The following is a 21,089-nucleotide window of genomic DNA, read 5'->3' as shown; positions in this document are numbered from 1 at the left end:
CCATGCCCCTAATAATTTTTGTTGTCCTTCTCTGTGTACCTTTTCCAATTCCAGTATATATTTTTTTCTAGATGGGGTGACCAGATCTGCATGGACTATTCATGACGTGGGCGTACCATGAATTTATATAGAGGCAATATGATATTTTCTGTCTTATTATCTATCCCTTTCCTAATGATTCCCAACAAATACCATCCTTAGAACATTCATGCTCCACAGCCATACAAGGCATCCTCTTTAATAGTAGAAAGGACTCTAGAAGATGTTACCTAGCTAAAGGGAAGCACTTTTCTTCTTGGCACATCAAAGAGGCCTTCTCCCAGAAACTACAGATATTCGTCTCATCTTGGACTATATCTATCTTTGAATACATCAGGTTTGTACATCAACTCATTGGGAGTCCACTTGGCAGTGATCACTGCATACCATCCACCTCAGAGCTACTCGGTCTTCACACATCCATTGACCAATAGATTCTGGAAAGGCCTAATAAAAACCTTCCCATCTATTCTGAAGCCTACTCCCCAGTGGAACATAAACCTTGTTCTTTCAGTACTCAGAAGCCCCTCCCACACACCTTTTGCTTCTTGCTCCATATTTCTCCTTTTCATGAAGGTCACTTTCATTGTAGCAGTCACCTCAGCTAGAAGGGCTGGCAAAGTTGGAGTGATGGTGGCAGATTCTCCATACACTGTATTCCGTAAGGATAAGGTTTCTTTGCGTCTGCACCCCAAATTCACCCCCAAGTAGTTTCAGAATTTCACTGTAACCAATCAGTTCATTTACCTCTGTTCTTCCCAAAACTGCATGCTTCTGCAGATGAACAAAGACGCCACTCCTTTAGTGTTTGATGGGCCTTCGTCTTTTACCTGCACGGAACAAAAGCAAACAGGAAATCCCTGAGACTGTTTGTTGCTGTAGCAGAAAGAGTCAGAGAGCACATGATCTTCACCCAAAGACTCTCCGATTGGCTCTCTCCCTGTGTTCTACTCCATTCGCTATCAAACCTTCCCCTCTGCCCATGGGGTAAGAGCTCATTCCACCACAGCATGAGCAACAATTATGGCATCTCTTCAGGAGGCACCTCTATTGGACATCCATAAAGCAGTCACGTGGGGCTCTGTTCACACATTTACAAGACATTATGCCCTGGTGCAGGACTCTTCTGCTGATTGTCTCCTTTGGGACGGTGGTACTCCATTCAGCCCTACTGTCTACTTCCTTGCATCCTCCTCCTACTTAGGTACTGCTTGTCAGTCACCCACAGTGGAATACAATAGGGACCGTCACTCAAGGGGAGGAGGTTACTTACCTGTAACTGTAGAATTTTCGAGATGTGTGGCCTCTATCTGTATCCACTACCCATCCTCCTTCCCCTCTGCTTTGGATCATATCTAATTCATGCCAGAAAAGAAACTGGAGTGGTGGTTAGTCTGCTCTGCCCTTTATCCCCTCAGAGAGAGGCATAAGGTGAGCCAGGGCGCATATGTGGACCATCGGACATTACTCTAAAATTCTCAGAATCCGGATGCATAGTGTGCATGCATAATCCACAGTGGAATACAGATAGGGACCGCACATCTCAAAGAACCTCCAGTTACAGGTAAGTAAGCTCCTCTTCCCATCATGATATCCACGTGTGCATATATGGACGATAGTTTGACTCTCATTCCCCTGCATGCTTTTTTCCTTATTCCTGCTGAGAAACAGAAAAGTGTGCAAGGATCATGTATCCATCACTAGCATTAGTGACCCTGATTATGCAGGCTAATACATGTGCCAATGGACTAACTATGGATTGTCTTCAATTTCAAGGACCTCTTCCTCTAAGGTCCATGATTTCCATTGGTTGAAGCTGTGCACCTAGAACCAGAACGGTTGAATCTCCTAAAGCATGCCTTATTCCTGGGAAATTGTGGTATTTCTGCTAACGCCTAGGAAAGATTTCATGTCATGCTTCAGATAGTTGATTCTCCACTTAATGGACACTTTGGAATATATCTTGGGAGGTATTAAAAAGGTTAGAAAATTAGTTTCTTAAAAGTTCAAGTTTTTTGATCTTGTTACAAACCTCATTCTATTTTATTAAATGCTCATATCTCTCATTTCCTTAAAACCATTATTAAGCCTTCCTTCAAGCCAGTGTTCTGGAGCAGCCATGTGTCATCACACAGCCATTAAAACAGTGGTGCCTTTGACGTTCTGTAGGAAGCGCTCATGAAAGTTTGATTTTAATCCTTGTCAGAAGTATCTCTATTTTGTAACCTTCAGTCTCTCTTCTGGTAATTAAATTACCGAGGGAGTCAATTAGCTGGAAGCTCTTTCATTAAAGTACCACTCATACAGCTTTTTCCTGAAAAGATAGTCCTCAGGCCAGTTCTGCACTTCATACCTAAAGGCAATAGACTTTCACTGGAACCAGTCAACTACATTGCTTTTATTTAGGTCTAAGTCCAGATATGGTCTAAAAAGGAAATTGCATATGTTGGCTGTGATGAGAGCAACTATCTATAATTCTGTTCTCACAGAGCAAAATAGTGGGGAAGGGGTGTGTGTGTGTGTGTGTGTGTGTGTGTGTGTGAGAGAGAGAGAGAGAGAGAGGGTGGGGGGGGGGAGGCATACAGGGTTTCAAGGCAGCCAAGATGCTTACTTTCAGATGAATAAAACTTGCCATATTCCAGGCTGTTAGGGAGCTTGTGATTTAGCTGATCTGAGTCACTTGCTCTACCAAGGCTACAACAACATCCAGAGGTTGGGGGGAAGTATAGGGCCTCTTCTGATGAAATATACTGAGTTGCAACTTGATCTTTGATTTGCTTCTTTACAAGATAGATAAACTGGTATCATCTGACACAGCATTTAGGTGTTGGAGTAGTTAATTTTGCTTTCAGTTCTACTCAGTGAATCCATTTTATTTAAGAAGTACTGAATTGAGTCCAAAAGTAAAATCGGTAGGCCTTGGAGGGTCTTTGTGCATTCCCATTTGTAGGATATGGCACCCCCTTGTGTTGAGTCAGAGAGCCTCTACGAAAGCCATGTTAGTTAGGATTGCATAAGCTCCCCTAATGATGATTAAGATCAACACCTAAGTGTATATAAAGGATTGTGGCCCCCACCTGTTTCAGTTTCTTCTTCCGTAGTAAAGAGTGTTATGAACCTCGCTAGTGGTTAGTTTAGTTTAGTCAGTGTCCGCCCTTTCCCTCTGAGAAAAAAGAGGGCTCCCTTCTGGACCACCTGCTGTTCTACAGACCTGAAATTGGACATTCATGTGCACTGTTTAGTATTTTTGAGTGAGGACTGCAGCCTATTACAGAACTCAGTCTGTAAGGCCTGTCTAGAACACACTGGTAACAGCAAATTAAATTGAAAAAGCACCTGACTGGGGACGTGCTAAAACCTACAGCCTTTGCAACAGTTAACCAGGCTGATAATGTGGGCCCTCACAGACCCATGTCAGCACCAAGCCCTCCTCCACTAAGTGGGCAAAACCTCACCTGCTGAATTCCAAGTTGTTACTGTCTTTGGCACCAACATCTAGAAAGGGCTTGGACACTGGATCTTCAAATCAGCACCTTCTTAAGTTTGGGAATTGTCCTTGGCACTGAGAGTTGTCACCAATGTCAAAATGTGCACAGGTGCTCTGAGTTCGCTGGACTGAAGGGGACATGGCTATATCAGCAGCTCAATCCTTTTTGGTACCAGGCACTCTGCTGCCATAGCTATGTTCTTCCTTTCAAGATGCCAGAGAAGAAACAAGATCTGATTTAAATGAGACAATTTGGATAAAGAGACCCCAACTAATCCTAGGGAAGCTTGAACAAAGAAACAACTCAACCCTCCAAGCGCCAGTGGCACCACAAAAGACCCCATGTTCACCAATGCATATTCTATATGTGCACGGGGCATTGCTGAGAGCAAAGGATCATCTATTGCATCAAACCCCTGAGACTCCACTATCAGCATTTGACTTTACTTTCAATTTGCAGGCTGTTTGATCTCTGAAAAGCCAGGGAAAAGAACCTTTCCAGCCTCCTCCACAGTCTATCACCTCATTTCACCAAACACCCCTTCAGTCCCAGATGATTAAGGGGACTTTCTACACTGGCCCAAGCAAAATATATTGTAGCCTGCACTACAGGACATGGTAAAAGCCTCGTTGATCTGGCTCAGTTGAGACCATCACGCCCACCATCATTGGCCTCAGTATGCTTACCATGCTTGGTCACATTCACTACTCTTCCCTCTCAGCTCCTGGCGCCTTTGTCACAATGTCCAACCCTGCTGGCACCAAACCTGGCCCTGCCAGCACCACCTCAGCCTGTGCTACCGCCTGAGCAATCAGTGGTCTTGCCTAGATCCTGTTGGCTCTGGCACCAGTTTTGCTACTGCTACTTGCAGCTCCAGATAACCAGAGGCCTACAAACCTGGATACCATGGAGATGTTTACATGAATGATGATGATGATATCCCTGCAGATTACATTCTGACTAGTGGAACATCACCAGATGAGAACATTACATCCCCACCAGGTGAATTCCACTCGCTTCAAGAACAGCTGAACAGGATGGTGAATAGACTCAGCTGTACACTGCTGAGGCGCCATCTGAAAACTTGGTCCTTTATTTCACATCTTTCGGCCAAAAACTTTAGGTTAAAATTTCCTACCTGCTTACTGTGTCTATTTGAATCAGCTGGAAATGTCTGGCTTTACACTCTCATCGTCATCAGCAGCAGCCTTCAGTAGATACAATAGGCTGTATCTGGTTCCTACTCAAGACTTTTCCTTCTTTCCTTACCACTCCAATGCTAAGTTCCTGATGGTTGCAGCAGCTGTTGAGAAATCTCACTCCTCTTCTGTGACTGAGAGAAGATGCAGACTGAACCGTGTCAGCATTATGGCATGTTTCTCTGGGTCTGCATATTATCAAGGAAAGCTAGCACATTACCAATATGGCCTGTGGGAAGCTACATTGCCCATCTTGGATTTGGTCCCTGAGGGAAAAGAAATAGCTGGTGAAAGATCTAACTTCAGAAGGAAAGATTGCAGACTCTGACCCTTTATGGACTTCAGCCAGCTTATGACACTTCTGCCTGCTGGAATCTCCTGTGAAGAGACACTTCTGGTTGAGAACATGAGGCCGTACTCCTGAGGTGCATGGCCTAATAGAGGATTTGCCTTTTGATGGAAAAGACATTTTCAGTGAGAGACTCTGAGGAGCTACCATAAGGTCCTTTTGGCTCAGCTCAGCCTTCTCAAGGACTCACCATTGTACACTTCCTTCAGATAATACAGACTAGCTTTGTCAACCAGATGTGCCTTTGCACCTTAAAGAAAGCCATGGCTAGCATCTCACCTAGTTTATTCTCTGAAATAGCAAGGAAGCAGAAGACCCACTGCATTGGCTCCACCCACATTGCTGCATTTGCCTCTAACTTGCAGGTTTGACATTATGATTGAGAGCCACATATCAGCAGACTGCACACTATACCCTTTCTCTACAGCCTCTTTATTGTGTGTGTGTTTAGGGGTCATCTGCAAAGCCTTGTATGAGATCACATTGTATCACTGGGTATGTCAGAGTTACTCCATTGAATTCATCACCTGAACCTCTCCTAACCTCGCCTTTTCCAATCCTTTTCCAGGATCCTTTTCATGAGACCTCTTCTTGAAGAGTTGTCAGCTGCCTCCAATCCAAGGGAACAAGAGAGGAGGTTCCTCGGAAGTTTCTGAGGAAGAGCTTCTACTCAATACTTTGTGAGCCACAAGAAAGGAAACTGCCTCTACCCAGTCCTATACATGAGAAGACAGAACAAGTATGTAAAGATCCTGTAAGTTCAGAATGCTCTTTGTAGATATAACCATCCCCTCCCTGTCCCAAGAAGATGGGTCTTCATCTCTCGATCTCAAAGTTTCTTACTTCCAGATAGGCATTATCTGCAAAAAATACGTGTGTTTCTACATTGAGAACAAACACTTTCAATACACATTTATCCTCTTTGGCCTGTCAATTGTGCTTAGAATGTTCACAGTGTCTGGCAGTAACATCAGCACATCTGAGAAAACAAGGGGTGCTCTGTGTTTGCCTGCTTGGACGACAGGTTCCTCAAGGCCAGTCCATGTCAGGAGCTCCTTCACTCAATAGCTCTAATTTGTCACTGGTTTCATGTGCTAGGATTGGATAGCAGCTGGAAAAATCATACCTGGTCCTGTGTCAAAAGAGAATATTGACCATAGGAAGAGTTTTCCTCCCAGAAGAGTGATTTCTTCAGATACTATAAGCTGTACAGATCCTTTAGCATCAGCTATGCCAAAAAAACAAGTTTCACCCTCAGATTTGTCAGGTGCATGATCATGATCTCTACATTTGATACTCCATGCAAGGCTTTACCAGAGACCCTTACAACATTAGCTGGCACAAGTGCACATCCCAAACAAGGACAGAGCAGAGGCATATGACTATCCCATCAGAGGTGTTGCAAAAACTCTCTTGGTGGAAGCCTACAGAGAATGAATTAGCAGGAATATTATTCAGCCATCCAACTCCAATTGCACTGGTCACAAAAGACTCATGCATGTTCGACTGGAAAGCTCACTTTCAGGATATGCTATCTTAGGATCTGTGGAATTCACAAAAACTCAGACAACATGACAGCATCCTGGCACTTTGGGATATACACTGAACACAAATCCTTTTTGTGATGCTGGTAGAGCAGGTGTCAGCTCATGCCAGGGCCCCAGGCCTCAATGAACACTGACAAATGCGTAGCTGGAAACCAGTTTGGCATACTTATGGGTTAGTATAGTTAAAATAGATATTAGTGTTTATAGGAATATGTTCAATGTTTAGACTTTATGGAATACTTGTAGGATGCTGCATTTATTAATCCTACTTATAATATGCGTAGTCCCTGGTATAAAGTTATATTGAGTGTTTGCATTGTAAACCTCTGTAATTGTGTAACTCACCAATCAGGAAAAGAAGCATTGAAGTAAAGTATTTGTCCTGCAGACAAGATGCCTCACTGAAGGTAAATGAGGCATTGTGTTCCATCAAATGACAAAGACATTGATTGCATTCCTCACTCCCTCCAGGGAGACCTGCACGTGAACTTATCCCATTGGCTTGGAATTTGGGGTGAAAGCAATAAAAATCCCTGACAAGGAGATACTGAGATTTTTATGCTATCTGGATTCTGAAGGGCAAAGATCCCTAAACATAAGCAAGAGATCCCTTGCTGCTTGGCATGGGTCAGCCCTGAAGGACATTGGAGCTTCTATAATAAGCAGCTCCATATTATCTTCTTAAATCTTAGACCAGGAGTCCCCAACACGGTGCATCTTAATGCACCTGCATCCTGGCCCCCGGGAGAGGACCGGCATATCGGCGGGGGCGCCTCTTGCTGACGCTGCTTGCCGTCAACAAGTGATGTCATTGAGAGGCGTCGTTCCCAAATTTCGGCAGGGACGCCTCTCGATGACGCCGCTTGCCGTCGACAAGTGACGTCATCGAGAGGCATCGCTCCCGAATTTCGGCGGGGACGCCTCTCGATGATGCCGCTTGTCAACAGCAAGCGACGTCATCGAGAGGCGTTGCCACTGAAATGCCGCCAAAATTCGTCGGCATTTCGGCGGGTGCTCCACCGCCGCAGTGGTCCTTCGTCTGGCGACCACAGTCTTAGACTGTAACTCATTTGTGTGTGTGTGTGTGTGTGTGTGTGTGTGTGTTTCCTGTTTTAACCTTGTAAATAACTCTCATTTCTTTTCTTAGTTAATAAATCTTTAAGTAGCTTATTACAGGATTGACTACAGGTGTTGTCTTTGGTTTGAGAGCTGTGTACAATTGACCTGCGGTAAGTGACTGGTCCTTTGACACTGGGAGTAATCTGGATATTGTTGTGATTTTTGGTGTAAAGTGACCATCTATCACATAGGCCAGCTTGCCTGGGTGTCAAGATAGACTGTAATACACAAGGGGACTGTCTGTGACTCCACGGTAAGACTGTTATAGTGCTTTAGGAGTTCACACTTGTTACTGGGTTGGTGAAATCTAATTACAGAATATACTGCCAATTTAGAGTTTCTGCCCTGCTTTTTGACAGTCTGCCCTGAGGTTGGCACTCTCAGTCGTGAGCCACTCCACACAGCGTGACACTTCCTGCCCTCTCGGCAAATGGTTTAAATCCCTGATGAACAAAACTTTTTCAGGGCTCGCTCTGCCTGTACCATCCATGTTCCAGTAGAGGGAACTGACAGAACAAAGAATAAACATCTTCAAGAGGAATTCTTGGAACCTACCTCTTGATCAGTGGAAACAAGTGTGATAGCCTATCTTTAGATGGCCAGACCTGAGATGTGTTTGTTATGAGAAATGAAAAACTAATTTTACTTTTTCATTGATTTTGTTTTTTCCAAACTATGATATTAGTTTGTTCGAAGTTTAAATATTTTTCACCCTTAAATGAATTCAAAACTGTTTTTAACCAATTACACTATACACTTGACTGTTCTAAACCAAACTTTGTGCTGCAGCCTCTAAACTTACATTACAGACCACTAGTTACTGAATTACCTGATTTAGATTTATGCCTGCAAGTTTAGAAGACAGGTTGAAACTAGCTGAAAAGTTCCTTTCCAGCATAATTTGAAATTATAAGGTAAATAGAGAGTCATATTCTTCTTTTATGTAGTCTTGTGCAACTCCTTCCATTGATCTTTGTTTATCAAAATTGTATCACTATCAAATAGAACATGGAACTCATAATTGGCTGCCATGCACAAGGATAACATAAAGCGATTTTTTGTGATGGAGGGAAGTATTTTTTCCCCCTTCAGACTTATAAATGTATAGGTGGTCATCCTCTGCTCTGGTTACCTGTTGCATAAATTAAACCACAGAATTATGGTAGAGTGATAGCAAAGCCATAGTTCAGGTTGTATACCAGAGAATAACGGGAAAAGATTGGAAATATGCTAAATATTTTATGCCAGAAAAAACATACAAAATAGAGTGTTCAGGGACTTAATTTTCTGTGCAACTGGAATTTTTAGGGATGTGATGTATTTAAAATATTTTGGAATTAAACATGGTTGTTTTTTGATGTTGGATCCCTAATGTATCACTTTTATATACATGGAAATTCTACAGTAAACCTCTGATGTAGATTACTATATATCTATAGTTTACAAAAATACCAATTTTATGTTCTTCTCTTTTTAAGAATAATGTTCTTTGAAAGTGTGGCATTAAAGGTATGATTATTTCATTTTGCTTAGGAAGCAACCCATGTCAACATAGTGCTACGTGTAGGGGTTTACATGATGAACTATTGTCTGTGTAGAATTCAGCAGCTGCAATATTTACAACTTCTGGCACACACAATAGAGACAAACAGAGAGAGACTCTTTCCCCTCCACTCCTTGACACCATAGTTCTCTTCCTCTTTCCAGCTTCCCAATCCGCAGTTGTACCAGATGCCCAATCCTTTCCCTCTCCTGCCCTCAGCTCTTTAGCCCCGTGCATCCTTCTCCGTTCTTCCCACCTCTGTTCTCCCCAGCTTCCTTTTAGTCCCAATCCTCCACACTCCACTCCCAGCCCTCCTTGTTCCCAGGGACTCCTCTTCTGCTTTCAAACTCCCCCGTCTCCTCCCTAACCTTGGGGAGCTATCTACCAAGGTACACCAATAGTGTATAAAAATAATTAGTAAATTAATACAAATAAAAATTTCATTTGTGACATTTAATGTTGCATCAAGTTCTACCCTGCCAACCAAAAACCTTAAAAGCATGAAAATCAGACGTTAAGGAAAAAGTCACTGGCATTCTTTGTCATTTGTACTTTGCTAACAACACACCTCATCAGGCTTTTGCTTCCATCTCTTATTATTCCTGGAGGCATTCTGCGCCTAAAAATTCTGCACACAATATTTTAAAATAAAATAACACCACATAATCACGCCAGTTTCAGTTATTTTGGTAATTTATTTAAAAATACCTGTCAACAATTAAGTCTGTAAAAATACTGACACACACACAAATTCCCCCAGGAGTAGAGAGTTAAAGAAACCCCTATGACAACCCAGTTCCTGTTTCTCTGCCCCCTTCCTCCCTCTAGAGCCCAGCTGTGGGACCCCCTGGCCCAGATACTTGCACCCCTGCTTTCCCCCCTGCCCCCGAGCCCAGCTGCGGGGCCCTCCCTTGGTCAGATACCCACATCCCCAGCCCAGCCACAGGGCCCCCCTTACCCAAATACCTGCACCTCCTCCCTCCCAGACCCCAGTTGTGGCCCTTCCAGCCCAGACACCGCCCCCCGCTCCAAGCCCAGGGATCCAGAGGGAGAAACAGACTGATGCTTGATCCCAAGCTTGCATGGTGTTTCCTGTGCACCACCCTCTCCTTCCCTCAGGGCATGCTGGGAACTGCAGCTGTCAGGAACCCACTTAGTTCCCTCCCCCATCAGTGTCTTCTATGTGCGAGCTGGGCTCTGCTGGGTCCAGTGGCCCCTAGTGGTGGCCAGCAGCACTGTAGCCCATTTCTGTGGGGGAAAGGAAATTCTGTGTGCACAATGTTAATTTTGCACATTGTGCAGTGGTGCAGAACTTCTTAAGGAATGGAGTATCTTATACATACCAAGAAGCCATATGTATTCCCAGCTTCATTAGACTTGTATCATCGTGCAAAAAGTTAACTGTGATCTTGTATACTTTTGTATCAAAAGATCAGTGCATCTGATTGTTACACAATCCATGCATTTAGGAAGTTATTTTATCTTAATGCTGCTGAGGTCCCCCTGTTAAGGAATGCTCTCAGTATTCCTTTTTTGTATTTGATAGATAGAAGTGAAAGCCTCATGGGGTGTTGGGGTGTTCTGGACTATGTGAAACTGTCAGTGTATTCAGGATGCTTTTCCCTTAGCTTTCAGTTTGCATAATTTTGAAGTTTTGGGTTGGTGTGGTGTGACTTGTTGCTATCACTATACAAAGGTTTTGTTTATATTATTAAAAGAAAAGGACTGCCCATAAGTATCAGGCAAACATCAGCTCACCCCTTTGCTGCATTCCTGGAAGACAAAAAAATCCACATGCAGACAGACCCAGATGCAGAACGTGAAGAGCATGACAGATTCTGGTAGTATGCTATAGAATATTATAAATGATCATGTGTAAAACAGTGAAGTTACGAGGATGTTATATATCACATTTTATTGTAATAAGTCACTGTATGCATTTTAAAATCACAGTTAGATGTTTTTACCTGGCTTTCTTACCACCTCTCACCATTTTAAGAAAATTGCCTATTTGCTAAAAATGCAAGTGTTGCACAAATTGTGAATTCTGATCTGTTTCCAAATGTGTTTGTGTGTACTGCATTTTTAAATATAGAATCTAAATTTTTGGTTTATTGAGTTTTTGATACTTTAAGCATATTATGAGTCTCAATTTAAAGTCAAAAATGCATCTTTTCAACTTGTTCTTCCTAATTAATTAGGATAATATCTTTTTTCCTTTTTTACATTTTTTAGAGCCTTTCTTTAAACGAAACAAGCTCCAGCCTGTTTGCTTTTTTTCTGCAAATGATCCATAACAACATCTTGGAGATTGAGGGCAGGTAAATGAGTTTATGAAAAATAACATCAATCTCTGCCATTCTGCTCTGTCAACCGAAAATCTTTCAATTGGCACTAAGGATATAACCTTCTTAACTAACTTTCATTAGATGGGATATGGTACTTGACCTTACTTTGAAATGCAGTTGTCATTTAATTTAGGTTAGAATCTATAAAAGCATGAATTGTCTTGCAGTGGAATCTTTTTATTCACATAATAAATTCTGTTTCTTTCAATTGAAAATATACACATTTTTAAAACATCTTGCTGTTTCCTGTAAGTCAGAAATCACTTACAGTTAAAAATAAGTGAATAAATTGCAAAGGAAAAAGATCAGAAAAGCTTTATAAGGTTTTGGAGATTCACAGTGGCTACTAGGAAGAAGGCAACATCATTACAGTTTTATTAATTTTATTTCAGTTCTCTAATGTGCAAAAATTACTTTCCTTCTTTTTCAGTTGGGCTTGTTTAGAAGGGTGAGATCAGGGGAAAAATGAAAATATAATAATTATTAAAAATACTGGTAACTATAAAACTAGATAGCAAAGGTATAAAGATGCTGTAATACTGTAGATTTCGCATTGTTATCAGAATTTCTCAGAATTTACTTGTAGTCACTAGGTAGCAAGTGTGTACCATGTTCACAAAGGAAGTGCTTGCAAGCCACCTACTACTTTGTCTTTGGTTTAAAGATCAGAGTTAAAATGGGGGTTTATGTTGGGATTAAAGAGTAGCTGCCATACGCCACTGATGCTGATATTTAACACATTTTGGAGTACATGGGAAGATCCAGAGGACTAGAAGGAAGCTAATGTTGTGACTGTTTTTACAAAGAATAAATGGGATATCATGGGATCTTTAGGCTGGGTAGGTATTGATATTTATTCTGGGCAAAATAATAGAAAGGCTTTCAATGGTCCAAAGGTGAAAATGTGACCTGGCAAGATAATGCTACACTGAGGGGAATCTAGAAAATCACCATTTGACACATTTCTCTCAAATGGTTTCCACAGATACAAATGTTGACCCTCTCACTTGTGGAGTCTTAAGGAGTTTCCAAGGGCTTATCTACACTTACGGGGGGATTGATGCACTGCGGTTGATGCATCGGCGGTCGATTTAGCAGGTTTAGTGAAGACCCACTAAATCGACAGACATCGCTCTCCTGTCGACTCCTGTACTCCTCCGGATTGAGAAGAGTAAGGGGAGTTGACAGGAGAGCATCTTCTGTCGACATCGCGTAGTGTGGACCCCTTGGTAAGTAGAGCTAAGCTACCTCAACTTGAGTTATGCTATTCATGTAACTCAAATTAGATTGACTTTTTTCCCTGTAGTGTAGACAAGACCTAAGGAAACTATGCAGGGTGATACTGTGAGACAGAAGTTGATTGAAGACAATGAATTTAATGTTGTCTTATGTTTTCATACAGAATGGCCATGAATTTGTTCAATAAATAATTGAAGTTATTAAACTCATTTAAAATTATATTTATCATTGGTATGGACATACATCATGATTTTAGTGGTGGGAATTGAAATTTGCAACGTTTGGTTATATATTTTCTTTTAAAAAAAAGGTACTATTACAATTTTCAGACTTTTTAGCAAGAGCTTAATATTTTATGTATTTTAATTTTATAATACTTACAGAGTTTGTTTGGAATTGAGTTTTCTTTCTAAACTGGAATGAAAATTTCTTTTCTAAAATTTGTTTTAATTAACCAAGATATCACTGTCTTTTTTAAAATATAGTATTGAACATGCAGCATTTGTTCAGAGAAGCATTGAGAATAATAATTATAAAATATATTTAAGCAATTAAAAACGTTTTAAGAAAATTAATTACTTCTCCATACATCCCTACATTTCCTAAAATAACCAGTAACTTGTTAGTGTGGATTTCAAATCCTTTCACTTTTTAGTTAACAGTTGCTCCAAGGAGTCTAGATAGTGTTCAGAAGTTACTCAGTAGTTGTTATAAAGGTTTCTATCATCCTCTATATCTTCTACATATTTATATTGTCACATTTTATTCGTCTGAAAAAATAAATTTTGTGGCTATAGAAGGTGGCTTCACTAGGTGAAGTGTGGATCTGAAAATACATTAAAATAGAAGACAATTGTGCTTTGAGGTCAGTTATAAACAGTGATTCAAAATGTGTAATAATTAGGCAAAGGAAAAAGGTTATAGAATAACTAACTAATTCCTGATGTCAGCTTTGGAACTTCGTATGCCTGTGTTCTTAGAAGAAACACAACTAAACATTAAAGGAATAGATAAGTGTATAAGTCTTCCAGGTGTCTAATATTAAGCATATGTGTTTCTTGGATATATTGCTTACCTTTTTGTATGGTTATAAAAATTGTAAATAAACCTCTCATGGCTAACTGAAGTTTCCTGTTGCCACTTCTAATTTACATTCTGTTTATTTACTAGGTACTACTTACAGTGTTGTGGAATTCCACAGGGCTCCATTTTATCAACTCTGCTTTGCAGTTTATGCTATGGAGACATGGAAAACAAATTATTCTGTGGAATACAGCGAGATGGGTAGGGTAATTTTTCTTTTTTATACTTTGGTTTATTACTTCTATGGTGCTATGACTGCATATTTCTTTTCAGACTTTCTGTTAGATTTGAGAAATCTTTGCGGTAGTGGCATAACAAATACTGTACATTATAAAATAAGATATGCCAATTAAACTTTTTTTTTAACTATACAAAAAATTTCATTTTTCTGAGCTTCTCCCAGTGTTTTACCTACGATGCTGCTTTAAGTGTTAGCCCCATTTCAAAGCAACAAAGATCCATTGTTTTGGGAGAAAATCATCAATTCTCAAGAAATTGTGAAATCTAATGGCCAATAATAATAAAAATACCTAGCTGTTATATGGCAGTTTTCATCAGTAGATCCCAAAGTGTGTCACATCTTTAATATAGTTACTCTATCCAAAATGTCTTGCGTTTTTCACAAAAGGAATTCTAACCTGTCTCCCCTAAAAGCTGCATAAAATTATAGATTCGAATAAAACACAGTAAGGATGTTCAAACACACCAATTCAGAGTAATTAAAATCTTTATTGGAGTACTCGAATACCATGCCAGTTTATAGCAGGTTCTTCACTAGTAAGGTTGATCACGCCTTCATGATATGGTACAAATGGGTTGGGAATTTACCTTACAAAAACATTAGAGTTTAAATATATAAAATTGCAGAAATGTAGGAAGTTCCATAAAAGCTAAACTTCTAGGAAACTGTCTTTTGAAAGCCTGGCAGTTTACTTTAGAGCTAGCTAAACTACTTTCACTGTGCTGTCCACTGAGATTCCACCCTGCCATTTTCCATTATTTGCATATACAATATTCTAGATGAGCACCAGACATTTGGTTTCATAATTTTTCATGCATGGTTGAGATACTAATTAAGATGATTTGGGAGCAAGCTAATTTTTGCTGTTTTCCTGTAACAGCTCTAATTTCTTTATCTATGGATATGAGACTAGTATATAGGGGATATACTAGGTATTTCTCTGACACTTAAATAATTGGCCTCCCCAAGGAATCTTAGACCCCGACCTTGCTGCATGTTAAGTATTCTTGGTTTCTCACAGGACCAAGCCCTTACAAATTAATTTCCTTAAATATGTTATTTGTCTAATCAGGAATTTGTAAAATTCTTTTGTTTACTATTTATAAGGAGAACCAAATCCATAAAATGGCCCAACTACTATACCATTAGTACTAAGGCATTTTAGTTCTTGTGGTCACTGATAAAATGAAACTGTTTATTGTGGATAGGTAAAATCATATGAGTTTCTGATTTTCTGAGGGCCTCACTGTAGGGACAGAGTGAAGATAGTTTGACTGCCTCAACTGAATTTCCATACTTTCCAAAGTTTGGGGTTTCTCTAAATTTAATCTTATTTCTGAATTTCCCTGGGTTTCTAACACTGTTGTTTTTAATATCAGTGTTCTCATTCTTGGAAATTGGTACCCATTCAAACCACTGCAATATGCCTGCAGCCTTAATGCCACCATAATGAAGGTTTGTACAGGAATTTCCCTTAGTGTCTTTAACTGGTAATGTGGGAATGAAGAGCAAAAGGAGCTGGAGAGAAGGTTGTTCCACACCCCCATTCCCTTCTTGAGGTCTGCAGGAAGGGAGCTTCAATATTACGTCCTTCAAGGTCCTTATGAAGGGAGCCCAGCTCCTGTGGATCTTAGGAGACTCTGCCTTGGTAAGTATATCAACTCTCTGAGCCTTAGGAGATTTGCCAGATACTCACCAACACTACAGGTTTGGGAGGATTGTAAGATGTCCCCCAGTCTCTTCCCACAAGCGTTATGGGTACCTGGCATGATCAGTCCTGGGAGGCTTGCATCCCATCGCCCTCAGGTGAGATTTAGGAGGCTCTTTGAGGGCTTCCTGAAATCCTAGCCCCCATGAATATAAAGAGATTTACTGCCCTCCTACACCCATGCACATACACCAACACCTGCTGGTCTTAAAATGCTTATCCGGGCCACAAACTTGCTGTGAGTCTTAGGAGGCTTGTGAGTTCCTACAATAAATGATAGCAGGGTCATGGTCCACCCTCTCCTGAATCTTAGGAGGCCCTTTGGGTGGCCTCCTAACACACATTTTACCCTGTGATCCTTAGGAGAGGCTCTTTGGTGGAAATCCCTCACTTCAGGAGTCTTATTTGTTTAGGGGCCCTTCACTCCCAGCCTTAATAACCTACTCAGCCCAGCTGACCCATAACAGGATCATTGAATCCCTAATGAGCCAAATTAGGGACATGGGTCATCACTGGGGTATATCTCAGCTCCCTTAGGCTTGCCCCTGCCATCTAGCCTCCATAATCTCCCTGTGGATTCTTTTAACCTGTGAACCTTAAGAGACGTGCAGGAGTATCAGTCCACCTGGGTAACAGCATCAGCCCATTGTTAAATATTAGGATGCCCACTTCAGTGGCACAGAAGTGAGGCACAAGTGTTAGTAACCCACCAATACCCCACTGCACAAGCCTCCTTAAGAAAATGCCAATAAGTAGTTAAAGATTTATGTATGGATTGAGTGAGAACTGGGAGTTAAGAGCCTAGGTGCTTTTCAAGATCCCTGTGCACTAATCTGCATCTCTAGGCATATAAATACCTTTAAAAATCTGGCCCTTTGGCTGAGATTTTCAAAGTAATCTGAAAGTGTTAGGTGTCAGATTTCCACTGAATTTGAAAATCTCAGCATTTGTGATGATGCAATTTACTACTGGATTGACAGCCTTGGAAATCTGAAATCCTCTGTCTGCAGGAAATTACAGAACAGGCAGCAAGAAGACAAACATGCCTAAACTGGTCAGTCAGTCTTAATTTGTGCTTTTATGTGGCCATGAGAAGTAAGTTGCTATGGTCATATATGAAATTTTGTTCCAGCTATCTGTATGTGACCCTGCATTATGGCAGACTACAATACAGATATGCTTTAGTTCCCAAGTTCACTAATTAAAGTTCACTATAGGAAAAATTAGCTAATTAAAAGTGTGTGTGTGTGTGTGTACGTACACTTAGGCCTAGTTGCAACTAAAACTTAGGTCAACCTAGCTACGTTGCACTAGGGAGTGAAAAATTCACATCCCGGAGAGATATAGCTACGCCCCATTATAGAGACCACTAGACTGATAAAAGAAATGCTTCCGTTGACTTGGCTACTGCCTCTTGAGGGAGTGGGTTTACTACAGTGATGGAAAAACCCTTCCATTGCTGTAGCAAGTGTCAGCATTGTGGTACTACAACTGCAGAGCTGTAGCTGTCCCTCTGTAGTGTCTGAAGTGTAGACAAACACTTGGGGGAACAATGTAACAATGGGGGAAATTGTCACTGAAATTTTATATAGGCAATTTGGAGATCTTATTGCTCTCTTTCATTTTGTGAATAAAAACAGAATAAGTACACTAGTCCATAGCCATCCACTTTAGGAACAACATAGAAGAAAAGAATATTTCCACATTAAATATAAATTTGTTTAACTTTTTTTTTTTTTAAATTCCAGAGTGCTGATACGGTTAATTGATGACTTTTTGCTACTTACACCTCACTTAACACTAGCGAAAACTTTTCTGAGGTATGCTTTCAAAGACCCAAGTTTAAAATAATAAGCATTAGTACATTTTGTTTGCATTACCTCCTGTATAGAAGCATATATATTTTGTTCACTGATTAATATTTAGATACTGATAAAATAAATTTGAAGTTTTTTTTTTTTTTTTCAAGAAAATGTTTATATTTCCTGTTCTGGAATGGTGAGTGTCATGGTAGACCACTGTTTCTGAGTCTATACTCTGTTACATTTGACTGGCAACAATCCTATAGTTAAGTACTTGGACACCAGCCAGTATCAAAATAGTATATGTCTGCCCCTGCTAGGATCTCTGGTGACCCCTACTGTCCCTAGTTTAAAGCCCCTTTCTACCTGCTGACATTGATGGGGCTTCGTGCTGCAGTTGTTCAGGTGAACTGGGCTGGAGCAGCTGACCATTGTCTATTTGATCATTTTCTCTCAGTCTTTAAAAGCTGTTCTGGATACATTAATAAAAAGTCCATACTAAGCAGTCATGATTGCTATCTTCAATTCTTGGGAAAAGGCTTTGACTCTTAGGCCTGGTCTACACTGGGGGGGGGGGGGGTGTCGAACTAAGGTACGCAACTTCAGCTACGCGAATAGCGTAGCTGAAGTCAAACTACCTTAGTTCGAACTACTTAACTGTCCTCACAGCGCAGGATCGACGTCCGCGGCTCCCCTGTTGACTTCGCCACCGCCATTCGCGGTGGCGGAGTTCCGGAGTCGACGGGAGCGCGTTCGGAGTTCGATATATCGCGTCTAGATGAGACGCGATATATCGAACTCCGAGAAGTCGATTGCTACCCGCCGATCCGGGCGGGTAGTATGGACGTACCCTTAGATGGTCTATCAGCACTAAACATTCTCTGATCTGAATGATCTTGGGTGAGTATCTGAAGATACTCCTGGCCTCCCTGGTGGCAACAAGGATGTCCAATATGAAACTTCCTTGAAAGGACTCAAAGAACAATTCTTTAAAATTCTTCAAAGTTGTATTCTTCTGTTGGGTGCCAAGAGAGGCTCCCAGATACCATGGAGATGAAAGCAGCATAAATGGCTGAGGGGGAGAAGGGCTTACATTGATGCCAAATGCCTTTTTGCAAGTCCAATGGGAAAAGTCTTGAAGATGTATTTTAATGTTCTTAATGCAATCAGCTGTATCTTGGTCTTTGTGGCCAGTTAGACATTTTGAGGGGTTTGAAACCTGGTGGTGTCCAGTATCAATTAGAAGAGATAACTCGAGCCTCTCTAAGTGCAGGTTGAGGCACTAGTGAAATAAGTCATACCACTAATGTGCTGTGAACACCCTTTGTTTTACTCCGCAGGGGGATGGAAGTGGGGTGGGATGTGGAAGGGGGAATTCTGCACCAAAAAATTTAAAAAATTGCATACAGTACTTTAAAATTCTGCAAAATTCTGCATATTTTATATGTCAAAATAATGCAATTTAATCACACCAGTTTTGATTATTTTGGTTGTTTATTTAAACTACAATACTGTGGATGGAGAATGGGAGTGGGGAGCATTGGAGGAAATCCCCAAACACCCTTTGTCTAATAATAATGTAGCTTTGATCCTTTATTTCTAGTTATTAGTAAACAAATATATGCAGCCATGTGCTCAGTGTTACATTATGGGCAATGAAGAGAAAGTGAGGGCTGGGGAACCAAACTTACAATTTATACTGGCTACTGACCATCTCCAGAAAGGTCAGTAGCAAACAGTTCATGGAGCACATTTCAGTCCAAAAATTCAGATGAGTTCTAAACATTAAAGCACCATAAGCATTTAGAAGCCTATACTGTCATTTTCAATAAGGCTCCTTTACATCACTCTGACAATCTAAATGAGTTTTAAAACTTTTACACCTGCTTTATGCTCCTGTGGGAATTCACTTAAGAATGGGAACAATTCACTAACACCAGTGGGAACAACTAAGCAGGCAGGCTTCTACATTATGCTCTGTGTGAGGGAACAGAGCTTGCCTCATGCCTACCTCTGAACACCCCAAAGCCCTGCACCTCCATGCTGGGCACGCTGTAATAGCGAGTGAGAGGGACAGAGTCTCTCTTAGCCCTGGTCTACACTAGGAGTTTAGGTCGAATTTAGCAGCATTAGGTTGATTTAACCCTGCACCTGTCCACACGACCAAGCCTGTTTTGTCGACTTAAAGGGCTCTTAAAATTAATTTCTGTACTCCTCCTCGGTGAGGGGTTTAGGCTAAAATCGACCTCACTGGGTCGAATATGGGGTAGTGTGGATGCAATTCGACGGTATTGGCCTCTGGGAGCTATCCCAGAGTGCTCCATTGTGACTGCTTTGGACAGCACTCTCAACTCAGATGCACTGGCCAGGTAGACAGGAAAAGCCCTGGGAACTTTTGAATTTCATTTCCTGTTTGGCCAACGTGGTGAGCTGATCAGCACAGGTGACCATGCAGTCCCAGAATCGCAAAAGAGCTCCAGCATGAACCAAACAGGAGGTACTGGATCTGATCACTGTTTGGGGAGAAGAATCGTGCAGGCAGAACTCCGTTCCAAAAGACGAAATGCCAGTATATTTGCCAAAATCTCCAAGGGCATGATGGACAGAGGCTACAACAGGGACACACAGCAGTGAAAAGTTAAGGAGCTCAAGCAAGCGTTTAAAAAAACAAAGGAGGCAAACGGTCACTCCAGGTCAGAGCCCCACACATGCCACTTCTATGATGAGCTGCATGCAATTCTAGGGGGGGACCCCTACCACTCCCCCATCACTGTCCACGGACACCTGCAAGGGGGGAGTCTCATGCAACAGGGATGAGGATTTTGTGGATGAGGAAGATAAAAGGGAGGAGGAGGTTGAGGATAGCGCACAGCAGGCAAGCGGAGAATCCCTTCTTCCTGGCAGCCAGGAACTATTCATCACCCTGGAGCCAATACCTTCCCAAGGCGGGCTTCCGGACCATGAAGCCAGAGAAGGCACCTCTGGTGAGTGTACATTTGTAAATATAATACAGGGTTTAAAAGCAAGCATGTTTAATGATTAATTTGCCCTGAAGATTGGGATGCATTTGCGGCCAGTATAGCTACTATAAAAGTCTGTTAACGTGTCTGGGGATGGAGCCAAAATCCTCCAGGGACATCTCCATGAAGCTCTCCTGGAGGTATTCTAAAAGCCTTTACAGAAGGTTTCTGGGGAGGGCAGCCTTATTCTGTCCTCCATGGTAGGACACAAGCCAGTAGCAAGTAGTCTGGAATCATTGCAGAACAAAGCATTGCAGCAAATGGGCCCGGGCTTTGGTGGCATTCAAGCAACATCTGTTCTTCATTTCTCTGTGTTAGCTTCAGGAGAGTGATATCATTCATGGTCACCTGGTTCAAATATGGG

At 41.4% G+C, this 21,089-nt stretch overlaps 1 protein-coding gene across 1 annotated transcript in view; it reads left to right on the top strand.

The window, feature by feature from the left end:
- TERT (telomerase reverse transcriptase) overlaps positions 1-21,089 on the top strand; it is a 121,010-nt gene that overhangs the window by 50,715 nt on the left and 49,206 nt on the right. Inside the window, exons 8-10 of the mRNA XM_045003381.1 lie at positions 11,520-11,605; positions 14,042-14,155; positions 17,652-17,723. Of these exons, the coding sequence (XP_044859316.1) occupies positions 11,520-11,605; positions 14,042-14,155; positions 17,652-17,723 (272 nt within the window). The remainder of the gene's footprint in view (positions 1-11,519; positions 11,606-14,041; positions 14,156-17,651; positions 17,724-21,089) is intronic.

The sequence above is a fragment of the Mauremys mutica genome, chromosome 2 (assembly GCF_020497125.1).
Source record: "Mauremys mutica isolate MM-2020 ecotype Southern chromosome 2, ASM2049712v1, whole genome shotgun sequence".
NCBI classification, from domain to species: domain Eukaryota; kingdom Metazoa; phylum Chordata; order Testudines; family Geoemydidae; genus Mauremys; species Mauremys mutica.
This window is presented reverse-complemented; position numbering and strand designations above follow the sequence as displayed.